This window comes from Scyliorhinus torazame, chromosome 9 (genome assembly GCF_047496885.1).
Source record: "Scyliorhinus torazame isolate Kashiwa2021f chromosome 9, sScyTor2.1, whole genome shotgun sequence".
NCBI classification, from domain to species: domain Eukaryota; kingdom Metazoa; phylum Chordata; class Chondrichthyes; order Carcharhiniformes; family Scyliorhinidae; genus Scyliorhinus; species Scyliorhinus torazame.
In genome coordinates this window covers 198,290,301-198,308,667 of record NC_092715.1, presented here as the reverse complement: position 1 = coordinate 198,308,667, position 18,367 = coordinate 198,290,301, and the positions used below count along the sequence as shown (strand labels likewise).

At 42.8% G+C, this 18,367-nt stretch overlaps 1 protein-coding gene across 5 annotated transcripts in view; it reads left to right on the top strand.

Annotated features, from left to right (window-relative positions):
• Window positions 1-18,367, top strand: part of dennd4c (DENN/MADD domain containing 4C) — a 287,047-nt gene that overhangs the window by 195,126 nt on the left and 73,554 nt on the right. For all 5 annotated transcript variants that reach the window (XM_072516945.1, XM_072516946.1, XM_072516944.1 and 2 more), the window contains 4 exons: window positions 9,528-9,657; window positions 10,020-10,226; window positions 10,614-10,742; window positions 13,638-13,785. In XM_072516945.1, the coding sequence (XP_072373046.1) occupies window positions 9,528-9,657; window positions 10,020-10,226; window positions 10,614-10,742; window positions 13,638-13,785 (614 nt within the window). The remainder of the gene's footprint in view (window positions 1-9,527; window positions 9,658-10,019; window positions 10,227-10,613; window positions 10,743-13,637; window positions 13,786-18,367) is intronic.

The window sequence follows — 18,367 nt, the reverse complement described above, 5'->3', positions numbered from 1 at the left end:
GACCCTAAGTGCTATATCTAACTGCTTCTTGAAAATATACAATATTTTGGCCTCAACTCCTGTGGTAACTAATTCCGACCACATTCTGGGTGAAGAAACGTCTCATCTCTGTCCTCAATAGTCTACCCCATATCCTCAGACTATGACTGCTAGTTCTGGACACACCCACCATCGGGAATATTCTTCCATGAACCTACCCTGTCTCGTCCTGTTAGAATTTTATAGGTTTCTAAGAGATTCCCCTCATCAGCGATTACAATCCTAACCGATTCAATCTCTCCTCTTTTGTCAGTCCTGCAATCCCAAGAACCAGTCTGGTAAACTTTCGCTGCACTACTCGCAGCAAGAACATCCATACTCCGTAAGGAGACCAAAACTGCGCACACTATTCCAGGTGTGGCCTCACCAAATCCCTGTATAATTGCAACAAGACATAAGACCATAAGACATGGGAGCGGAAGTAAGGCCATTCGGCCCATCGAGTCCACTCCGCCATTCAATCATGGCTGATTTCAACTCCATTTACCTGCTCTCTCTCATAGCCCTTAATTCCTCGAGAAATCAAGAATTCATCAACTTCTGTTTTCAAGACACTCAACGTCCCGGCCTCCACCGCCCTCTGTGGCAATGAATTCCACAGATCCACCACTCTCTGGCTGAAGAAATTTCTCCTCATCTCTGTTTTAAAGTGACTCCCTTTTATTCTAAGGCTGTGCCCCGGGTCCTAGTCTCCCCTGCTCATGGAAACAACTTCCCTACATCCACCCTATCTAAGCCATTCATTATCTTGTAAGTTTCTATTAAATCTCCCCTCAACCTCCTAAACTCCAATGAATATAATCCCAGGATCCTCAGACGTTCATCGTATGTTAGGCCTACCATTCCTGGGATCATCCGTGTGAATCTCCGCTGGACCCGCTCCAGTGCCAGTATGTCCTTCCTGAGGTGTGGGGCCCAAAATTGCTCACAGTATTTTAAATGGGGCCTAATTAATGCTTTATAAAGCTTCAGAAGTACATCCCTGCTTTTATATTCCAAGCCTCGAAATAAATGACAACATTGCATTTGCTTTCTTAATTACGGACTCAACCTGCAAGTTTACCTTTAGAGAATCCTGGACTAGGACTCCCAAGTCCCTTTGCACTTCAGCATTTTGAATTTTGTCACCGTTTAGAAAATAGTCCATGCCTCTATTCTTTTTTCCAAAGTGCAAGACCTCGCACTTGCCCACGTTGAATTTCATCAGCCATTTCTTGGACCACTCTCCTAAACTGTCTAAATCTTTCTGCAGCCTCCCCACCTCCTCCATACTACCTGCCCCTCCACCTATCTTTGTATCATCGGCAAACTTAGCCAGAATGCCCCCAGTCCCGTCATCTAGATCGTTAATATATAAAGAGAACAGCTGTGGCCCCAACACTGAACCCTGCGGGACACCACTCGTCACCGGTTGCCATTCCGAAAAAGAACCTTTTATCCCAACTCTCTGCCTTCTGCCTGACAGCCAATCGTCAATCCATGTTAGTACCTTGCCTCGAATACCATGGGCCCTTATTTTACTCGGCAGTCTCCCGTGAGGCACCTTATCAAAGGCCTTTTGGAAGTCAAGATAGATAACATCCATTGGCTCTCCTTGGTCTAACCTATTTGGTTTATCTCTTCAAAGAACTATAACAGGTTTGTCAGGCACGACCTCCCCTTACTAAATCCATGCTGACTTGTCCTAATCTGACCCTGCACTTCCAAGAATTTAGAAATCTCATCCTTAACAATGGATTCTAGAATCTTGCCAACAACAGAGGTTAGGCTAATTGGCCTAATTTTCCATCTTTTTCCTTGTTCCTTTCTTGAACAGGGGGGTTACAACAGCGATTTTCCAATCCTCTTTGACTTTCCCGGACTCCAGTGACTTTTGAAAGATCATAACTAACGCCTCCACTATTTCTTCAGCTATCTCCTTTAGAACTCTAGGATGTAGTCCATCTGGACCCGGAGATTTATCAATTTTTAGACCTCTTAGTTTCTCTAGCACTTTCTCCTTTGTGATGGCTGCCATATTCAACTCTGCCCCCTGACTCTCTGGAATTGGTGGGATATTACTCATGTCTTCTACTGTGAAGACTGACGCAAAGTACTTATTTAGTTCCTCAGCTATTTCCTTGTCTCCCATCACAAAATTACCAGCGTCATTTTGGAGTGGCCCAATGTCAACTGTTGCCTCCCGTTTGTTTTTAATGTATTTAAAGAAACTTTTACTATCATTCCTAATGTTACTGGCTAGCCTACCTTCACATTTGATCCTCTCTTTCCTTATTTCTCTCTTTGTTATCCTCTGTTTGTTTTTGTAGCCTTCCCAATCTTCTGACTTCCCACTACTCTTTGCCACATTATAGGCTTTCTCTTTTGCTTTGATGCATTCCCTAACTTCCTTTGTCAGCCATGGCTGCCTAATCCCCCCTCTGATAACCTTTCTTTTCTTTGGGATGAACCTCTGCACTGTGTCCTCAATTACTCCCAGAAACTCCTGCCATTGCTGTTCTACTGTCTTTCCCACTAGGCCCTGCTCCCAGTCGATTTTCGTCAGTTCCTCCCTCATGCCCCTGTAGTTACCTTTATTTAACTGTAACACCTTTACATCTGATTCTCCCTTTCTTTCAAATTGGAGATTGAATTCTACCATATTATGATCACTGCCTCCTAAGTGCTCCCTTACTTTAAGATCTTTAATCAAGTCTGGCTCATTACATAACACTAAGTCCAGAATGGCCTGTTCCCTTGTGGGCTCCATCACAAGCTGTTCCAAAAAGCCCTCCTGTAAACATTCAATGAATTCCCTTTCCTTGGGTCCACTGGCAGCATTATTTACCCAGTCCACCTGCATATTGAAGTCCCTCATGATCACTGTGACCTTGCCTTTCTGACATGCACTTTCTATTTCGTGGTGCATTTTGTGCCCCCGGTCCTGACCACGGTTAGGAGGCCTGTACATAACTCCCATTATGGTTTTTTTGCCTTTGTGGTTCCTCAACTCTACCCACACAGTCTCCACATCATCTGACCCTATGTCATTTAGTGCTATTGATTTAATTTCATTCCTAATTAACAAGGCAACCCCGCCCCCTCTGCCCACCTCCCTGTCTTTTCGATAGGTTGTAAATCCCTGGATGTTTAAATGCCAGTCCTGAACCCCCTGCAACCATGTCTCTGTGATGCCTACCACATCATACCTGCCAGTCACAATCTGGGCCACAAGCTCATCTACCTTGTTCCATACACTGCGCGCATTTAAATATAGCACCTTTAATTCTCTATTGACCGTCCCTTTTTGTTTTCTTAGTGTGGTGGACCTTGGTTTACTGAGCCTTTCCATACACTGTGTCATATTTTGTGGGATGGGGACTATCGTAACCTCTCCTGAGTTTTGTCTTTTCGTGCTTTTTTGTATTCCTAAGCAGCTACGCTTCCCACTGATTACTTCACCTCTTGGTTCCCTGACTTTCCCTTCCCCCCCCCCCCCCCCCCCGATCTTTAGTTTAAAGTCCTATTGACCTCCCTATTCTTTTCGCCAGAACACTGGTCCCAGCTCGGTTCAGGTGGAGACCATCCCAACGGTATCGGTCCCCCCTGTCCCAAAACTGATGCCAGTGTCCCATGAAAAGGAACCCCTCTTTCCCACACCACTCTTTCAGCCACGTGTTCACTTCCCTGATTCTTGCCTCCCTATGCCAATTTGCACGTGGCTCGGGCAGTAATCCGGAGATTATGACCCTTGAGGACCTGTTTTTTAATTTGAATCCTAGCTCTTTATAATCTCTAAACAGGTCCTCTTTCCTAGACTTGCCTTTGTTGTTGGTACCGACATGGACCACAACAACTGGATCCTCCCCCTCCCTCTCCAGTATCCTTTCAAGCCGGTCAGAGATGTCCCGCACCCTAGCACCGGGCAGGCAACATACCATGCGGGACTCTTTATCCTGCTCACAAAGGATACTATCTATCCCCCTGATAATAGAATCCCCTACAACTACAACTTGCCTATTTACTCCCTCCCCTTGAATGGCCTGCTGAACCATGGTACCTTGGTCAGCTGACTCATCCTTCCTGCAGCCCTGTTCGCCATCCACACAGGGAGCAAGTGCCTCACACCTGTTGGACAGAGTCAAGGGCTGAGGCTCCTGAGTTCCTGACTGCTGGTTCCCTTTACCTGCCTGACTTGCAGTCACACCCTGCTGTCCCTGGCCACTGGCAGGATTTAAACTACTTACTCTGACAGGTGTGACTGCCTCCTGAAACACAGTGTCCAGGTAAGTCTCCCCCTCCCGGATGTGCCTCAGTGTTTGAAGCTCAGACTCCAGCTCATCAACTCTGAGCCGGAGCTCTTCGAGCAGCCAACACTTACTGCAGATGTGGTCGCTGCAGCTCGCAATGGGATCTGCCAGCTCCCACATCAAGCAGCTCAAGCACATCACCTGACCAGCCATCACTAATTAATTAATTAGTTTAATTTAAGTTTACCAGTTTAGCTGTGTTTTTTTTTTAAATTTGGGGCAGATTTGCTATCAACCACTCAGATCACAGCTTCCCTCTGACGTCACTTTTGGGGAAAAAACTGGAAAACAGGATTTTTCCGTTAGGTTTTTATACTCACAGACACTGCTCCTCCTCCGAACGGCTCCCGAAATTAGGCCCTGGTCCTGTATTCTAATTCTCTCGCAATGAAGGCCAACATACAATTTGCCGCCTTTACTGCTGTACCTGCATGCTTACCTTCAGTGACTGGTGTACGAGGACACCCAGGACTCGTTGCACATTCCCCTCTCCTAATTTAGGATCATTCAGATAATAGTCTGACTTTCCCACTTTTGCTACCAAAGTGGATAACCTCACATTTCTCCAAATTATACTGCATCTGCCATTCATTTGCCCACTCACTCAACTTGTCTTAATCATTCCAAAGGATCTCTGCATCTTCCTCACATCTCACCCTCCCACCTAACTTGGTGTCATCTGCAAATTTGGAGATATTACATTTAGGGTAGGTGGATTGGCTACGCGAAATTGCCCCTTAATTGAAAAAAATGAATTGGGTAATCTAAATTTATATATTATTTTAAATCCTGAAAGACGTGGTATTAGATCATTTGGACATTCTGAATTCTCCCTCTGTGTACCCGAACAGGCGCTGGAATGTGGCGACTAGAGGATTCTGATTGGAGAATTCAGAATGTCCAATTCACCTAACAAGCACATCTTTCGGGACTTGTGGGAGGAAACCGGAGCACCCGGAGTAAACCCACGCAGACACGGAGAGAGCGTGCAGATTCCGCACAGACAGTGACCCAAGCTGGGAATCGAACCTGGGTCCCTGCCACTGTAAAGCAACGGTGCTACCGTGCCGCCATAAGCATGTTCCCGAGCTGACTCCTCAATGTACTTCTGGAGAAAACGATCTTGCATTCATTCCAATAATTCATCCTCCACAACAATTGTACTAATTGGGTTTACCCAGTCTATGTCAATTGCAATCCCCCATGATTACAGCATTATCCTTGTTTGACATGCACATCTCATTTCCTGATTTATACTGTGATTTACATAATTGTATGGTGGCTTATAAGCAACTGCCACCAACATTTTCTGCCCCCAAGCGGATTCCATGCCTTGATCTTCAGAACTAAGGTCATCTCTCACTACTGGACTAATGCCCGCTTTATTTAACCGAGCTACCCCACCACCTTTTCCCAGCTTCCTATCCTTCATCAACGTCACCTGCCCTTCATAATCGAGTCCTGCTTTGGTTTCCTTGTAGCCATATCTCTGTGCTTGCTATCAGGCCATACATATGAATTTCTATTTGAGCTGATGCATCATTTGTTTTATTGCAAACTCTGAGGACATTCAAATGAAGACTCCTTAATTCCTTTCAACTTTCTGTGAAGTCTGGCCCTATCCTATGCTGGCACACTCAGTTTTCAATTACTCTCCCTTCCTGCTATACTTAGATTATCATTACCGTTATTGCTACCTTAATCTATCCCCTTGTCATTTCCCTTTAATATACTCAACCTTCCCCTACATGATCCCTTCCCCGACTTTTTAAACTAGATTAAAGCCCTCTCTACTTCCCTAGTTATACGACTTGCGGGAACACCACCCCAGCATGGTTGAAGTGTAGACTGAGCCAACATGGTAGCACAGTGGCTGGAATTGTTGATTCACAGCACCAGGGTCCCAGGTTCAATTTTTGGCTTGTGTCACTGTCTGTGCGGAGTCTGCACGTTCTCCCCGTGTCTGCGTTGGTTTCCTCCCACAAGTCTCAAAAGACTTGCTGTCAGATAATTTGGACATTCTGAATTCTCCCTCTGTACCAGAACAGGCGCCTAGTGTGGCGACTAGGGGATTTTCACAGTAATTCATTGCAATGTTAATGTAAGCCTACTTGTGACAATAATAAAGATTATTAACAGTACAGACAGTCACCTGAGGTCAGAATTTTTTATAAATTTAAGATGAAATTTAATTTGAGCAGCACAGTGGTTAGCACTGCCACATCACGGCGCCGAGGACCCTGGTTCGAAGGGGCATTTTAGAGTGGCCATTCCACCTACTCTGCACATCTTTGGGCTGTGGAGGTGAGACCCACGCAGACACTGGGAGAATGTGCAAACTCGATGGACAGTGACCCTTGGGCGGGGCCAAACCCAGATCTTCAGTGCTTTGAAGCAGCAGTGCGAGCCACTGCGCCACCTTGCCGCTCTTAAACACTTGCTCCCTGATTCTCCTCAGGGACTGCAGTTTCCCCTCGAGCTCAGAAATCCTGAACTCAAAACTCAAGCAACTGGAGACACTTTGAACACATGTACTTACCCAAAATGTATAAGGTGTCCTGTGGTTCCCACATGGTGCTGGAATTGCCCAAAATGGAGCACAATATTGTTGGGGATGAATTGGCCAAAATGGAGCACAATATTGTTGGAGGAGAGAGAGGTTTGAGAAAAAGATTTGCAGCAGAGCAAGGAAACTTGGGGTTATCTTTGCTTTTTAGTAGACAAGAAGAAGACCTGATGTTGCTTTGTGATCCAGGGAGATCTGGCAGGAATGACTAAGCCAATTCTACTCCAAATCCTTTGAAATCCGTATGCCTTAGATTTAAGGAAGTGAAGATGATGACTGGATTAGCAGAATGGCCAGTGTGGGAATTGGTTTATTTGGGACTAGGGCATCAAAGGTAGAATCAAGGGTGTGATTGAACAAATCAGTAGCTGCAGGAATCCAATGAAGAAAAATAATTTTGCCTCTAGTGATCGCTTTTGACTAAGTACGAGGGACAATAAGTAAGAAACAATAACACATTCAATAATCTGATTTGACAAATAAAGAAAGGAGGGTGTGATAACCGACATGGACTAAGTAAGACATTGGAGAGTAATAGCTACACAAGAAGTAATTAAGTGCAACAGTGAGAGCCTGAGGTGGAGCCCAAAGCCCCTTAATGTACTGTGTATCTTAGTTACACCTAATATACTCCCTAAAATGACACGTTCATGTGGCTGCAGTGAAACTGACCATTTTGATTCAACTCAAGATGTCTTTGTTCTAAAATAGAATTGATGTCTCACTTATAATAGGGGGAAAGGTGGTCCCTTGATTCAATACCATAATTGGCATTCAGCTGCTGTGTGATTTGAGGCAAGATCAGTATGCAACTCCTTATAGTCAAGAAACAAATGATCCGAAGTATTTCCACCATTCGTGCACGCAGGATTTCATATAAAATTCTTCAGTGTATTGAAACACAATGTTTTGTTAAATATGGGCCAAATTTACGACAGTTGGGACTGCTTTCCTGTTCAATTTTGCTTTTGGTGATTTAAACAGCAGAGTACACAGACATCTGTTGTAACAATCACAAAAATTGGTCTTTAACGAGTTCACGTTGCATCATCCAACATGCATGTTAGATACATTGTACTGCATTATTTTAATTCTTCACTGAGTTCACATTTCACTTTAAGGACTCTGGTGTGCCACACTTTCTGAGTCCAATGTGACTATAGCATACACCGGTTTACTCCAATTCTGCTTTGATCTCTACATTTCATGCACATTGAAAATTATCAACAGGGAGCCAAGCAGATACACTTAATCCATCTCGACTTCGACTAATCACTCTATTACCATGGTCATATGGTCCACATTCTTCAATCATTTCAGTATTGTAAACATTGTGATGCATGTAGGAATTTTTCGGAATTTCAGGTATATTGTAAAGATTAAAAGCCGGAGTTAGTATGTGACTGCTGCAGTAGTGTTTTTAGAAATCCTGGTTTGCAAGACAACAATGTTTTTGGAAGCCAGACGTGGCAATTAAAGAATCATAAAAGATTTGGCTAATAGATTTTTGTTTGAATTAAGAAGAGTTCCCTGAAGAGTAGTTAATTAGCTACATTATGTTCAGTTGGTAAGATGATGTAATTAATGGGAGTGGCTAGAGTATCAGACATTTTGCAGAAAAAAGGCAGTGCAGTTCTGGAAATGGAAGTCATAAACCACAAAGACAGTTTCTGAAGAGTTCAGATAGAAATCCTGCATTGTTCTGACAGGATTCAGATCTGTCTCTTAAAACAGTTTCAAAGAACATCTCAAGAAAGTATGCCTGGGTCTGCTAACTATTTAAAAGTGGATTGAGATGAGATCTGAGATGGTTCTGTTGTTTGAGTAGAAATAAAGATAGCAGTTAAGGGTTATTGTGTCACTGTATTGATTAGCATTGTGTAAGGGGTAACTAAGCTATTTTCTTGTGATTTTAAAGATATTTTAATACCGTGTTAGTAATCAAGTGTTTTAGTATACCATATCCCTATTTTTGCATTAAATCGCTCCTGGAGTGAAGTATCCTGCCTTCACAGTCTTACAAAATTAAAATATTGGGTTTTCTGTCCAGTATCCGAGCCTTTGTTGGGCTCTAGTCCGGAATCATAACATACTGACAACACCAATATTGCCGAAGACCCTGAAAACATGGCTGAGTGACACTTCGTACTTTCCTTCAATTACTCAGCCTTGCCCGTCGAGTTTGTACTGATCCTCTGAAAGAGCACCCTACCTCGGTCCAATCCCCTGTAACCCCACCTAATCTTTGGATAATTGGCGGTAATTTAGCATGACCAATCCACTTAACCTGTACTTCATTGGACTATCGGAGGAAACCCACGCCGACACAGGAGAATGTGCAAACTTCATCGTCACCCAAGGCTGGAATTTAACCCGGGTCCCTAACAGTGTAAGGCAGCAGTACTAACCACTCTGCCACCATGCTGCTCTGCTTCACAAAGCATCCCTATTCAACAAAGCTGAAAGCTGTATCACATCAACATTGTACCTCTCAAAGCAACAGTTGGTTTCATATCTTGATTGTTAATTATATTGTAACACAAATACTTTTATCTTGTTTTCTTGAAACAATTGTAGTTTACTTAGAATATGCAAAACAGCATTGTGAACTTGTATTTTAATTTTAATTTCAGCTATAAAACTTTTCCAGTGCTTAAACCAGAGATGTTTGACAGACCGCAAGAATTAAAAATGCCAGTCAAACTTTCAATTGGAGCTGCTATCCCCAGCAGTCCAGCCCTCATGGCAAAAAGAACTAAACAGGTGAGGGAAGTCTTATAAATCGCTTTAAACAGTAGTGCTTTGTCCCAGAAGTAACTATTAACATCTTGGCATTTCATCTGTGTTCCACAGTATCTTTTGTTTACATGTCTGATTTATAGGTATAAAAAGATAGCTGCATATTTTGTAGAAATGGAGCTTCATAATGCAATTTATATAGTACAAAAGCCAAGCATTTAATGTCAGACTTTGGGTAAATCTGAAGGTGCTTACTCTATTGAGTTACTATAATGGAAAATCAGCTACAAAACTGGAAGCCACAGTCAGAATTTTTTGGGAAGAAACAAATATGCTCCCATTTATTTTCCTTTTAATGGAGAATTGATCAATACTTTGCTTCACAGGAAATAAAAACCGCCCAGAAAATTGCAAAGAAATACTTCTCAATCCCTGCACTTTGGTCCAAGTGCTTGTTCAGCCATTGTTACAGCCTTTGGTTCATTTGTTTACCAGCATACGTTGGAGTCTCCCATTCCAAGGTCAGAGCACTGCAGCATGCATACGATGTTCTCGTCAAAATGAGAAATATGAAGGTGGATCCACTGGATGAGGCAAGTGCATATTTCACCACAATAAAAATACAATTTGAAGTTAAGTTAAAGATGCAGCAGTGTACTTTTACACATGCGACAAATATGTTAATAATTCTCAAATATCGGCCAATAGAAATGTGTTAGTTGCATGTTAGACATTTAATGTGCAACAATTTCTGAAGAGTATTACCACCAACTCCAATGTTCTAAGATTTTTCCACAAAACTTTAAAACATGGGTAAAGAGCTAAATGCCTGTTTCTGTTGCAACATTATTATATTAAGAAATGTTTCCGTGGCAGCGTTCTGTGAAACTAAGCATGCTTCTTTCAGTGTTTCTGCTCATCATCATAATTCTGTTCTATGTGCAATTGAAATTCACGTCCTTCCCTTTTACTTCGTATAGGTGTGCTATCGGGTTCTGATGCAATTGTGTGGACTCTTGGGCCATCCAGTACTTGCTGTTAGAGTTCTGTTCGAAATGAAAAATGCAGGTGTGCAACCAAATGCCATTACTTACGGTTATTACAACAAGGTAAGTTGGAAGCTAAAACTATTTGTGTTGTATTGTGCAGAAATTTAGTTTATTCTTGCCCTTAAAACTAGTACTGCAAATAATGATAGGATAACTAGCGTCCTTAATCAGTGAAAGATGTTGTGAATTGTGACCAGCTTTTTGTTTTGAATTTATTGCCAGACTATAACTGGTACTCCCAAATGCTGTTTTTAAAAAATGGTTCATGTAGCAACCAGAAACAGGTGATTTTCTCAGTCTGGGCTAGCTTTGTTGCATGCCTTAAGCAAAGGAATTTAGTGGTACCCAAGTACTATTGAGGCAGATAATTTAATATTTAAAAGGCAAAGAAATAGAGTTTTTTGGCGGAGTAGCATTTGCTGTGGGTAAAGAGGAGCCTTTAGATGTGCTGTACTTGGATTTCCAGAAAGCATAGATAAGGCGCCACATCAAAGATTATTGCAGAAATTGCAAGCTCGAGGTACAGAGGGCAACCTGCATAGAAGGTTGGCTGGCAGAAAACTGAGTATGCATAGATACTTGCTTGGCAGGATGTGATGTGTGAAGTCCCACAGGGGTCTGTGCTGGGGCCGCAACATTTTGCACTTTACACCTTAGATGAGGAGAGCGAAGATATGGTAGCTAAATTTGCAGACAACAGATAGGTAGGGAAGTATGTTGTGAAGAAGACTAGGAGTTTGCAGATGCATATAGATAGGTTGAGTGAGTGTGCAAAAATCTGGCATAGTATAACGTGGGAAAATGTTGACAGGAAGAATAAAAATGCAGAGTATTAAATAGAGAATAACTTCAAAATTCTGAGGTGCAGAGAAAACTAAATGTTTTTGTGTATTAGTCAAAAATGTTAGTATGTAGGTGCTGCAATAATTAAGAAGGCTAATGGAATGTTATCCTTTATTACAAGAGGAATTGAACTTAAAAGTAAGGATGCTATGCTTCAGTTACAGAGTATTGGAGAGGTCACATCATGAAATCGCCGTGTAATTTAGGACTCCTTATTTAAGAAAGGATTTGATGCAATGCAGGTGGTTCAGAGGAGGTTTACTTGATTGATATTTGGAATGAGCAGCTTGTTTTATGAAGTTGTGCTGGACAGGCTGGGCTCGTTTCCCTTGGAGTTTCGAAGAGTCAGGAATTACTTGATTGATGTATGCAAGATCCTGATTGGTTTGGACAAGGTAGAAGTTGAAATTATATTTTCTCTTGTGGGTCAGTCTAGAATTAGAGGGAACTCTTAAAATTAGGGACCATCTTTGTAGAACAGAGCTGAGGAGAATTTATTTCTGAGTTATGTGACTTTGGAACTGGGGTCACTGAATATTTTGAAGGCTGAGTTAGATAGGCCCTTGTTGGGCAAGGAAATCTGAGGTTATTGGAGGTAGATGTGAAAACTCAAACAGATCAACCATGATATTGAATGGTGGAGCAGGCTCGAGGGGCTGATTCGCCTACTTCTCCTATTTCATATGTTTGTAAATCGTGCAATCTAAAATGTTTTAGGTAAAGTAGAGTTTAATGCGAGCTCGCACCGGGAGCTGAATGGCCTTCTGTGCTGTAATTTCTTTCATATTACGAAAGTTCTTCTTGACCGAGTCCACTCACAGGGAATGGTGCAACAATGTTGGGGTTGAGCAGAGTTTAGGCTGATATCACCTGTGAGAAACAGCTCAAACTGAACCAACTGCCCTTTGGCTACAGATTTAGTTCAAGTTGGTCTGTGCTTGACTGTAGGAAGCCCATGTGCTGATTGGCTCCCACGATCAGATTAGTCATCCAAGGAGGTGGTGAGAGGCACGTGCCCTGTTGAAGATGACTGACAACTTTGTGCGTTATACCTAATTGCGCAGGTTGTGTAGACCACACCTTTTCCCATGCAGAAAGGTGCTGATTGTGATTTGCGAGTGAATACAGGCTACAGGACAAGATCATCCTCATAATCAAGATAAGCGCATGTGGGTAAAAGTAGTAGATGCCAAATGTTAATAAGGTGAGAAGAGGCTTGTATGGAGTTTAATCACATCTATTACTAGTTACAGGTCCAATATTGGGGCATTACACCTATTACGATCAGTTAGATGAAAATCATCAATAATTTCCTGTCTTCCAGTTGGTTCTGAGTAAAACCTGAATGTTAACAATATTGTTTGTACAATTTTAGTGAGTTACTATTTGTTACCAGTCAAACACAAGTTTCTTCTATCCTTGCAATTCTTTCTCCCACCTGCAGCTTTCTACCTGACCCCGCCTTTGTTTGCCTCTTCACTTGCTCACAGCTAGACTCCTGTTTCTCCGAATACCTCCCACAATAGCTACATATGCAAAGCAAGTCCAGATTCTTCAACTACAATGGCTCAAACTTGAAGAATGTTATAGAATGTCATTACATTTGCAGAGTTCATGTGGTCAGATCTCCAGAAATACCTCCAGCCAGAGTTAGTAGCAGATATCCAGATTCTGGCAATATTGTAAACTTCAAGTTGGTTGCATTTTTATTGCCAGGAATCATTTTCAAGTTTACTTAACATGTTCTTTACGATTGTATCTGATGTTGTGCGATAACTCCTCCATGAGTTCATGGCACACCTTTTGCCAGACTGAAGTGTGCTGTTAGATTGATAACTTTTAATCTCCAAATTTTGCAGTCTTTGCTAACAAAACGGTGTGAATTATTGCAGAAATGGCACTGTAACTGTGATTCATTAGTTATTCTACATTAGCCACTCCTTTCAAAAAACTGTAGCCTGACCATCATTGTAGGAGTTGGTGCAGCACATATTGAGTGGGGAAAAGGTAAAATAATTGTGTAGCGAGTGTTAAAATACATTTTGCTCAAGACTAAAGATGTAAAAGTATTTTACATATGAACTATGTGTGGTGGACTTTTGTTTTTAACAGGCTGTTTTGGAGAGTCCTTGGCCTAGCAGTAATCGCAGTGGTTGCTTTCTGTGGACCAAAGTGCGGAATGTGGTTCGTGGTGTTTCTCAGTTTCGTCAAGTGTTTAAAGGTTCAAGCTCGTCGAATGCCCAAGTGCCACTGATCTCAGGTATCCCTTTTAAAGATTTTTTGGATTTTGGACTTGTGATTTTGGGGCTCTCATTTAGAGGGACAGTCGAGAGGTTTTGTTTGTCCCTAATTAATGTGGCTGTTTGACTTAAAAGATTAATAGGGTGTAACCAAATAGTGTTTTCTTGCTCATTGTACAATGTTTTATACAGCAAACTGAGAAGGACCAAATCAAGGATGTTAGAATATGGAAGTACACCAATAAATGCATGAGCCAGATGGCATAAACAGAGGTGGAGATTCATCTTGTAATACCTTTCCAAATTATTTTAATGATATTAGGACTTGGCTGGCAAGGCCAGTATTTGTTGCCAACCCTTAATTGCCTTTTACTGAGTGGCTTGGACAATTTCAGAGGGCAGTTAAGAGTCAGCTGCATTGTGGGGCTGGAGTCACGTGTAGGCCAGACTAGATGAGGACAACCTTACTTCCCTAAAGGATATTTGTGAACCAGATTGATTTTTAATGTTCAGTTGCACCATTTCTCAGTAGCTTTCAATGCCAGATTTCAATAATTGAATTCAAATTCTATCAGCTGTCATTGGGGGGGCTGGGGGGGATTTGAATCAATGCCCCCTAAGCATCACCTAGACTTCTGAATTACTAGTTCGGTGACAATGCCATTAAACCACAATTTCCGCTTTCTTTACAATATATGGGGCTGGAGTCTCCGGTCCCCCAGCCGCGTGCTTCTCGGCGGCGTGCCGTTTGCTGTTGACAGAATTCTGTATTCCTGCTACTTGTCAATGGGATTTCCCATGGAAGCCACCTCATGCCGCCGGGAAACCGGTGGGCAGGGTTGCGCTGCCTGCAGGAACAGAGAATCCCAATGGTCAGAGAATTCCGGCCAGTAAGTTGAATTGAAAATTACTAATGAATCACATGACATGTTAAAAGCAACCCTGTATAATTCAGCCGATGAATCATATTGTTTGAGCGAAATGATTTATTCAATGGAAAATTCCATATCAGTGGCCAATTTTTAAAAAATCACAAGCTGATGACCCTCTTAAGCCCTGTTGCAATAGGATTAGAAAATAGGGTCTTTAAGAGTTCATTAGATATCGAAAGAGAAAGAAAGATTGCATTCAGAGGGGAGAGAAGTGAGAAAAGTAGCATTTAAAATTGTAATCTCTGGGTACAATTTGCTAACACAACTTCAGTTGTTCCCTTTTGTGCAGAAGAGGCTGAGGGGCATTGCAGAATCATAACTTCCTAAACTTGAAATGAATATTGTATCAAGAAATGCTGGGCCCAACTGTCTCTAACCAGTTTAATTTGTTTGAACAATGCATATTCACTCCTGCTTAACTCTAGATTGGCAGAGTGTTCATATTTTTGCCAAGTGAGTGGCAGAGCAACACCTCATCGAGCAATTTATGGTGATTCACAACTCGTGGTATGTCTTCTCCATGCCAGAAATTGCTAGGTTATGTATGCACTAATAACGGCTTGTGCATTAAGCTTGCCATTATTTTCCCAGCAAATTCTGGGCTATTATCTTTTTCTGGAAAGAAACTTGCGAACATCCAGGTAATGAAGAACAGCATGGTGGCGCAGGTTGCCTCACAGTGCCGAGGTCCTAGGTTCGATCTCTGCTCTGGGTCACTGTCCATGTGGAGTTTGCACATTCTCCTTGTGTTTGCGTGGGTTTCGCCCCCACAACCCAAAAGATGTGCATGGTAGGTGGATTGGCCATGCTAAATTGCCCCTTAATTGGAAAACATTAATTGGATACTCTAAATTTATATTTTAAATAACTAAATAAATTTTTAAAATCCAGGTAACGAAAAGATATTTGGCCTGGGGGAGTTTTATTCTTGTAATGAGAGTGTGACTCTTGTAAAATCAGTGAGGGACTTCAATACAACAACATGTATGACGTGTTAAAAATATTTTTTAATTGTTACAGTTTCTGAGAGTTTTCTGCTGGCATGTTAAATAAAATAAAGAATCTTCATCAGTAATCCTACCTAATTTGTAACAACTTGGCTTAGCACTCCTTGGAAGACTCCACAAATTATTGATGTGAACTGGTGTTTGACCGAGAACTTCAACAAGATGGTGGAACTTGAGTCAGACCCCTAAATTCTGTTTTTTAAATGGTGCAAGGTGTTAATATTGTGCTGCAACATGCTAGGAAGTGGGTCTCACTTGCAATAATTTAACATGAAATCCAATTCTCAGTTTGGTTATTGGAAGAAATGAGCAGAGACCACCTGTGCATCCCTTGAAGGGAACTGGATCAAAGGCTCATCGTCTTAGATCATGCTCACATTTTGTCATCAGACCAGATGTGGAGTGACGTGCTGAAGGCCTTAGCAGTTTTTTTTCTGAACTGAGCCTCTTGGAAAGCAATTTGGTTTTTAAAACCTTACAAATAAATTTCATTGAAGGCTTTTCATTAAGAAAGAAAGTTTAAAGCAATATTTACAACGGTTATGTTGATTCCTTAAGTTGGTGATAACTCTTAATGGGGACTTCCACTAAGCATCTACCCTTTTTTGATTTTTAGAAATATGACTGTCATAGGGCAAAAAGGTGTAGCATGAGTGGAGTAAGTTGAAAGCTATCATGCACCATAAAAGCCCATTCTCAGGCTATCCTGGGTCATGATCTGTTGCAGTTATTGATTGAAAACTGGGGACTTCTGGTGACATCATGTGAAAGCAAGTCTCACGAAAGGTGGCTCCCACTAAGGCCTTTGTTTTTTGATCCCTTTTGCCCGTCTTCCGGGGGAATTTTGTGCCCAAACCTAGTTGGTTGATCTAGGGAACATTTACTCGACGGTGATGTTGAAAGGGTTGATGAAAAAGCCCACCGGGAAGAAAACACAGTCCGGCAAAGGAATATGAAGTAGAGAATATATTGGAGACTACCACTCCCATGCTAGCTGTAGTGATGCCACAGGAACTGGAAAAATTTGGAAAGCAGGTGGACAGGCAGTTTGAGCGGCAAGGTGGAGCAATGAAGCAATACTTTAAAGCCACTATCGAGGAGGCATTGAGCCCTATTCAAGAGCAGCTGGCTAAGATCTCAAAGGCGGTGGGAGAACAAGGCAAGACGTTAACTGACGTGGAGGAGGCCTTGTCTCTACGAGGGGTGGTTTGCATTGTTGCTACTTATGGCGGAGAGCAGCAAGGACCCGAGGGCAAAAGTGGAAGATCAAGAGATGAAATAGATGCAATTAAACCTCAGGATGGCGGGACTGCTGGAGGAGTGGAGGGCTCAAGGCCAGTAGGGTATTTGTCGGAGATGTTCTCTCGGCTGATGGGAGGAAATGTTTGCCCCTCCGGAGGTGAATAGGGCTCATTGAGCACTTGGCTGAAGCCACGGCCGAATGAGCCACAGTGGGCAGTGACATTGACTGTGACGGGCACACAGAGCAGATCTACAAGGACATTGGGACCGAGTTGGAAAGAGGTGTGTGGCATTCAATAAGATGAAAGCAGAGTTCTACAGTAAAGGAGTGCGGTTCGGGGTGGTGTATCCGGCGTGACGGAGAGTAACGATGACTTGAAAGTTGATTTATTTGACATGCCGGAGCTGGCAGAGGCCTGTCTGAAGAGGACTGATATGGGGACTTTGTGAGTGGCGGGTCAGGGAAGTTAATGATTTATTACAACGTGTTAATTTTTCCTCTTAATTTTAGTGGGGCTAGAGGAGTATAGTTAGGATGCAAAGGTTTGACCACTTGGGTGGGTAGAGCAGGCTAGGAGGGATTAGGCTGTTGTTTTTGTTGGCATTTTGGTTGGGGATTCTGGGTGGGTACTACCTCACTAGAAAATGGGAGTGGAGTGGGAGGAGGGGGTGCGACGTATTGGGCCAGTTTTAGTGAGGCACAATGGGTCTCGATGATTTGGTGTGGGTATGGGGATTAGCCCAGGTCCGGGAGGGGGGTTGCGCAGAGAACTTGCAATGACCAGGGGATTTTCATTGTCTCATTCTTGGGGGGGGGGGGGGGGGGGGGGATCCAGAAATTTGTAAGGATGGAATTATCACCTTGGAAATGGCTGACTCCAGGGTGGGGGCAGTGAAAGACCCCCGGCAAGGTTGGTCACCTGGAATGTGTGGGGGTGGAGTGACAGCAGTGAAAAGGGCAGGGATTACTCACAATTAAAAGGTTTGGGGGGTCAATGTGGTGTTCTTCCGGGAGACTCACTTGCGCCGTTCGATTCCGGCCCCTGCGTGGAGTTTGCACATTCTCCCGTGTCTGCATGGGTCTCACCCCCACAACCCAAAGATGTGCAGGTTAGGTGGATTGGCCACGTTAAATTGCCCCATAATTGGAAAAAATTAATTGGGTACTCAATTTTAAAAATGGAGACTCACTTGCGGGTGCGGGACCAAACGAGGCTGCAGAAAGCATGGGTGAGCCAGTTTTTCATTCAGGCTTTGATAGCAGGGCCCGGGAGGTTGGATCCGTTTCAGGGCAGGGAAGACTTCGCTGATTGGCGGCCGGGTGGGGGGGGTTGATTTGTCATGGATACAGGTGCATTGGAGGGAAAGGCGGGGGTGTGAATGAATGTAAATGGCCCGAATTGGGGCGATATCTAGTTTAT